General features: G+C 59.1%; 1 protein-coding gene across 1 annotated transcript in view; it reads right to left on the reverse strand.

The window, feature by feature from the left end:
* Positions 1-62: 62 nt before the first annotated feature.
* PCSK9 (proprotein convertase subtilisin/kexin type 9) overlaps positions 63-5,961 on the reverse strand; it is a 23,053-nt gene continuing 17,154 nt past the window's right edge. Inside the window, exons 10-14 of the mRNA XM_027770888.1 lie at positions 5,795-5,961; positions 4,966-5,114; positions 3,830-4,007; positions 2,233-2,414; positions 63-732 (exon numbers count right to left, since the gene is read on the reverse strand). Of these exons, the coding sequence (XP_027626689.1) occupies positions 517-732; positions 2,233-2,414; positions 3,830-4,007; positions 4,966-5,114; positions 5,795-5,961 (892 nt within the window). The 3' untranslated portion in view covers positions 63-516. The remainder of the gene's footprint in view (positions 733-2,232; positions 2,415-3,829; positions 4,008-4,965; positions 5,115-5,794) is intronic.

The following is a 5,961-nucleotide window of genomic DNA, read 5'->3' on the forward strand; positions in this document are numbered from 1 at the left end:
CCGCCTGGGACTTTCCTCCAGCCTCTGGCAGGATCTTGCCTCACCCTGCCCCTGCCCCTGCCCCTGCCCCTGCCCCAGAGTGTGTTAAACCTATCACCAACTGGAGAGCCCGCAGGGAATTCAGAGTGAACAGGAGGTGAGAGGCCATTAGCACCAACCTCGTCCCATCTGGCTCACACTTGGCCCCTTCCCGCTTCCCTCAGTTCTCTGTCACCAGCCCATGGGGACAATCTGCCTCCTTGCTGAAGGACTGCATGCCCAGCCCCGGCAGGATCTTGGCAATAGGGAACTCTGCCCAGTGTTGGCACACTGGGAGCTGCCGCAGGAGCCGAGCACAGCCTGGCCCATGTTAATGGTCAAACCTCCGACCCAGGCCCCTCAGTAAGGGAGGCATGACCCAGGGTGCGAGATCAATGCTCTTAGGCAAGAGCCACCCCAACCCGCAGGGCCCACACCCGCAGCCCCAGGAAGGTAGAGCTCTGCCCCCTCGGCCCAGGCACTGCTGCAATGGGGCTGTCACTGGAGTTCCTGGGGGGCCTGTGCCCTGGGCTGGCTCCGGCAGCAGATGGCAACAGCTACCATGGCCTCCTCGCTGCTCCTGCCTGCTGCACCGCCATCCTGGCTCCTCACCACACATGTGTTGTCCACAGCGTAGGCCCCCAGGATGTGGGAGGCCCCCGGGAGGCCACTGCAGCCAGTCAGGGTCCAGCCCTCCTCACAGGCCACGGTGACCTGCCAGAGCCCGGGGAGGAAAAGGAGGCTTGTGTCCAGCCCAGCATGGGCCATGACTTCCCAGCTGAAGTGTGGCCACTATCGCTCCCAGCTCTCTCGAGGACCACCATGCACCTCCTGTCCACAGTTCTCACTCCGTCACAGACCAAACCCACTCCTGCACCTTCACGGTCCTGGGGCAGACAGGTGTGCAGCCCACCAGAACAACCCTGTCCCCCAGTGTTCCTCTTCTCACTCAGTGGCAACGTTTATCTGTCCAGTAGCTCAACAAGGATCTTGGGGCCACCCCACTCCTCGTCTACACCCATCCACCAGATCTGAGGGCTCCTCCCTCAGGTCTCAGGATCCGACCCCCTCTCCCTACCACCTGAGACCCTCTAACCCCTGGGCCTGCTCTGTCCTTTGCAGTCTTCTCAGCTCAGTGTCCTGGAATGACTGTCAAAACCAGGTCAGATCGCACACCCTCAGGCTCAGAACCCCGCATGGCTCCAGCCCACTCAGGCATAAGGACCCTCTTGACGTGGCTCTGGTCCCTCTCTGAGTCTCCCCTGGCCTAGCTTTCCTCTGCCTGGAACAGTTGCTCCCCACGGTGTCCTCACAGCTCGTTTCTCCACCTGCTCAGGCCTTGAACACGCTCCCTCTCCTCCTTTGCCCGTCTCCGTAGCAGCTTTCCCGTGATCTACTTATTTAGGTCATGCAGGCCTTCTCCCTCACTAGGAAGGATGCTCCAGCAGGGGAGATCAGGGACATGGGCCAGGTTTGTGTCACAGCCCCTGGAGCAGTGTGGGCACGTGGCAGCCTCAGTGTGGCTGAGCAAGTGGACTGAGACCACCCTGTCCTGGAGCCATCCCCTGGTAAGTCACACTCACCAGTCCTGCTTGCTTTTTTGGAAACCTACTCTGAGTTCACCTAAGAGTGGGCTCTGGGCCAGCAGGTAGTGTGGAGGTTAAGGTGGCTGGATCCCACATGACAAGCTGCATGGTTCAAGTCCCAGACCCAGAGGCTTAAAAACCATTCCAGGTGTGCGTGCATGCCCAAAATCCCCGGAGGAGAAAGGAGGAAAAGGGATTGCAGTGTAGCCATCCCCCTGGGGGGTGATCTATCTATCTCTATCTATCTCTATCTCTCTCTCTCTCTCTCTCTCTCTCTCTCTCTCCTCTCCCCCTCTCTCTCTCCTCTCCCTCTCCCTCTCCCCCCCCTCTCTCTCCCGGCAAGCACACATGCCCTATAGCAACCTGAAAGTGATGAAATGCATAGCCGTGTGTGTTGCACCTATGCATGCAAAGGGGAGAGGGTGCCCTCACTCATGGCAAACCTCACTCATCTAGACAAAAGCAAACAGGCTGAGGCAGGCACGCAGCCACAGGACACACAGTGGTGAGCTGACCCCGCTGCGTGACGGTATAGGGTGGCACTAAGGCAGACACAGGAAAGCTATACAGGACAGACACGCCACCCCACGGGGCACCACACATCCATCCCGACTACACGCCTCCTCACCTGCTCTGCTGGGCCTGGGGCCCCGTGCTCCTTGACTTTGCACTCCAGACCTGGCGCGTGGCAGCAGGATGCGTGGACAGTGGCCTCTTGGTGGCCCACACAGTGACCCGGCGGGCCTCGTGGTCTTGGTGCAGGCTGCCCATGGGTGCTGGGGCCCTTGGCCTCCCAGTGGGAGCTGCAGCCTGGGGTAGAGAGCCAGCTCAGACCCTGAAAGGCTGGGGGCCCTCCACTTCCACCCCCACTGAGCCCTCTCCCTTGAGGGTCTGGAAAGAGCCTGGGAAACCCAGAAACAACCCGAGGTAGAAGAGATGCTGGCCTGAGCCAACAGGTCCTGGAGTCCCGCTTCAGCCATGCTGCTGACCTGCTGTGTGACCTGCAGAGAGCCGTTCAACCTCTCTGAGCCTGAGTAAGCGTGTCCTCACCATACCGCGATGGCGAGCTGCAGAGCAAGGGCTCTGAAACCAGAGGTGCTCAACTCTCCCAGGCCTCTCCCCATCCAGACGCCAGGCAGAAGTTATGGGGTGCACTTGAAGCCTGTTGGGGCCCTAGGGACTGCTTCCATGCCTCTGGGGGTCAGACACATCACAGGCCACGAAACCTCAGTGAGTGGTTACTCGGCTACACTAAGCCTCGGTTTCTATCCGTGAGTGGGAGGAGGAACAGCCTCTACTCACAGGGATGTGGAGAACGGGGCAAAGACATACACGGGAGCCCAGCGGTGCTTGGCATCGCCCGTGCTTGGCGCGCATCAGGGTCCTGGTTACTAGACTTCCCCACGTCCTGGCTGTGTGGCCTGGGGAGTCACTCCTGGGCTACAGTGCCTGTCGCAGTGGAGTGCGACTCTGGGTTGCCTCGTAGATAGATTCTCTGGCTTCTGTGCCTTCCAACGGGCATGTGCCCTAGCTCACGTGCTGGCTGTTCCCAGAGGGGAGAGTGGCTGCGACACCCTGGGAGTCCCACCATGCCAGGACCCATGCCGAGCAGGCCCGCGGCAGGCTGAACCTCTCCAGCCTCTCCCCCTGGACCAGGTCACCAGCCACCTGATGGCTCCAGCTGTCCATTGCAAATCTGGCCTGCTCTTCCTAGAGCCAGGTCCAAGCCTCCCACCCTCCTGAACCTTCCATGGCTCCCCAGTTCATACCTGATCAAAAATCAACCTCCAAGCCAGTTATTCCTGGCTGACTCCCCACTGTCTCCCCAGCCCTTCCTGGGATCTCCCACGCTCTATCCAAACAGGAATTCAAACTCAAGTTGGGCCCCCTCTCAGATCAGCCCCAGGGCCATGATCCCGGGTGCCTCTCTGGCACTGAGCTGTACCCGGTCAGTACCTACCATGCTCCACGCTCTAGCTATTCCCCACCTCGTCACAACCAAGGGGACAGGTGCTACCTCGGTCCCTCTCATGGAGGAGGAAGCCAAGCCAAAGAGAGGAAAGTCACATGCCCAGGGTCCTAGTGCATGCAAGTGGCGATGGGCAGTCGGGCGCAAACCTGAATAATCATGCCTGGGAGGACCAGGCCTGGCAGGGCCGGGGCACAGCAGGGTGCCTAACGAGACAGGGCCCCTCCTCTCCCCAGGGTGGGGCCCAGCCTCCTACCTGTGAGGACATGGTCCTGATGGTGGCAGTGGGCGTGGGTCCCTGTGCTGGCCCTGGCTGCTGGAGTCGTGTGGGTGCTGCAGTTGGCCTGGGGCAGCAAGCAGCACCTGGCCACAGCATAGACGCCCTCACCCCCAAAGGCATTGTGAGCCAGGCAGGCCCGCCTGCCCCCTCGGACCTGAGAGCCAAGAGAGAAACAGGACCTGCTTCAAGAATAGCTTTGGAAGGGCCAGCAGGTGGCGTAGTTAGGGCACTGGACTCCCGCATGGCTGACCACAATTCAAGTCCTGGACCCAGAGGCTGGAAAATCACTCCAAGTGCATGTGTGTGCATGTCTAAAATCCCAAGAGAAGAATGGAGGAGGAGGGATTGCTGTGTGGCCCTCCCACTGGGGATTGATTTCTCGCTTTCTCTCTCTTTCTGTCTCTGTCTCTCTGGTGAGCCCACCTGCCCCATAGCAAAAATCTCTCTATTAAAAAAAAAAAGGAGAGAGAGAGAGAAAACTTTGGAAACACCTGATGAGGAGGCCAGAAGGCATCAACTCAAACATCTGGTCCCACTCCTTGTGCCCCTTTTGGGGTCCTTGGCTGGGGCGCCAGCCAACCCCTGCTCCCACTGCTCTGGGGGCATGGAGACCTACTCAAAGCTGACTATTCTGCCAATGGGCAGCTCTATAAATTATAAAAAGTTCTTGCAGAGACACTGGGAGAGGTTTTGTAATAGAGACACGAGAGACCAACAAAATGCCATGGCAAGATGGCATCTGCATATCACCCACAGCCTTCAGGTCAATTCCCCTTGGGCACCGACGAGATTTGCAGACTCCCGGGACCATGGAACATCCAAGAGGGAAGCACCGCAAGAGTGCTGTCCTTAGGCAGTGAATCCTTGACTCTTGCCCTGTCCTTCCCCTGGCAGGGCACCCCCTCCACCCAGCACTGTCCTGAGGTCTCCTAGGACAACCATCCCAATGTGGCACCCAACCGCCGGGGAGGAGAGGTGCCCACCCCCGTCCCAGCCCAGCCCTTTACACCGGTGGAGAAGGACTAGAGTCAAGAGGACGGAGGGCTTGCCCAGCACACTGAGGGCTCAGAGCTTATCTGGCCCGGAAGCCAGACAGGGAGAGGACAGGTCACCTCGATGCGCTCGCCCCAGCGCTTCCCACTCCGGGAGAAACTGGAGCAGCTCAGCAGCTCCTCATCTGGGGCGCAGCTGGCCATGGCGGTGGCTGTCCGCGTAGGCCCCGAGCATGCTGACCACACAGTCCTGCAGAGCAGCTGCCCACCTGCAAGGAGGCCCTGGGGTGAGGAGGGCCCCGGGAGGTAGGGAGAAGAGCCTCCCCCAGGGGTGCCAGAGGGAGCTTTCATTGCTGGTGGGGGTGGCTTAAAGAATGTATTCAGGGCCGGCAAGTGGCATGGTGGGTAGGGGGCTGGGCTCCCACATGGCTGACTACGGTTCAAGCCCTGGACCTGGAGGCTTGCTTTCTCACTTTCCCTCTCTCTCTTTCTGGCAAGTACATATGCCCTACAGCAAATTTTAAAATAATAATTAAATGAAAATAAATTATTTTTCTAAAATAATGTATCTGACTTTTTCCATAAAAACATGTTGCAGGCCCAGCCACGCTGGCGCACGCAGTAACTTTCCGAGCTGCAGTGCCAGAAGCCACGTGGCCGACCGCAGTTCAGGTCCTGAGTTGGGCTGGAACACACCAGGTGCACGTGCCCAAGATCCTGACCAGCTGGAGGGCTGGGGAAGGGGGACCTGGAGTGGTGAGACGCTCTTGAAACTGCTTCTCACTCAAGAAATGAAATAATTAAATTTAGGAAAAATGTTACGAAACTTTTGCAAAGGCTTTTCAGAGCTTCATTCCTCTGTTACCAAATTTAAGGTGTTGTCATCCTCCTTCCACAGGCGAGGGAGAAGGGAGGCCCAGGACTTGGCTCACCCCGCCATCCTGCGTACCTGCTCCAGGGCCGCTGGGAGGCAGTGTGGCCACCAGGTTGGGGGTCAGTACCCGCTGGTCCTCAGGGAACCAGGCCTCGTTGATGACGTCTTTGGCGGAGAAGTGGATCAGTCTCTGCCTCAGCTCGGCCAGAGTGAGCTGCGGCTGGGCGCTCAGCATCATGGCT

This window comes from Tupaia chinensis, unplaced genomic scaffold (genome assembly GCF_000334495.1).
Source record: "Tupaia chinensis unplaced genomic scaffold, TupChi_1.0 Scaffold000165_2, whole genome shotgun sequence".
Lineage (NCBI taxonomy): Eukaryota > Metazoa > Chordata > Mammalia > Scandentia > Tupaiidae > Tupaia > Tupaia belangeri.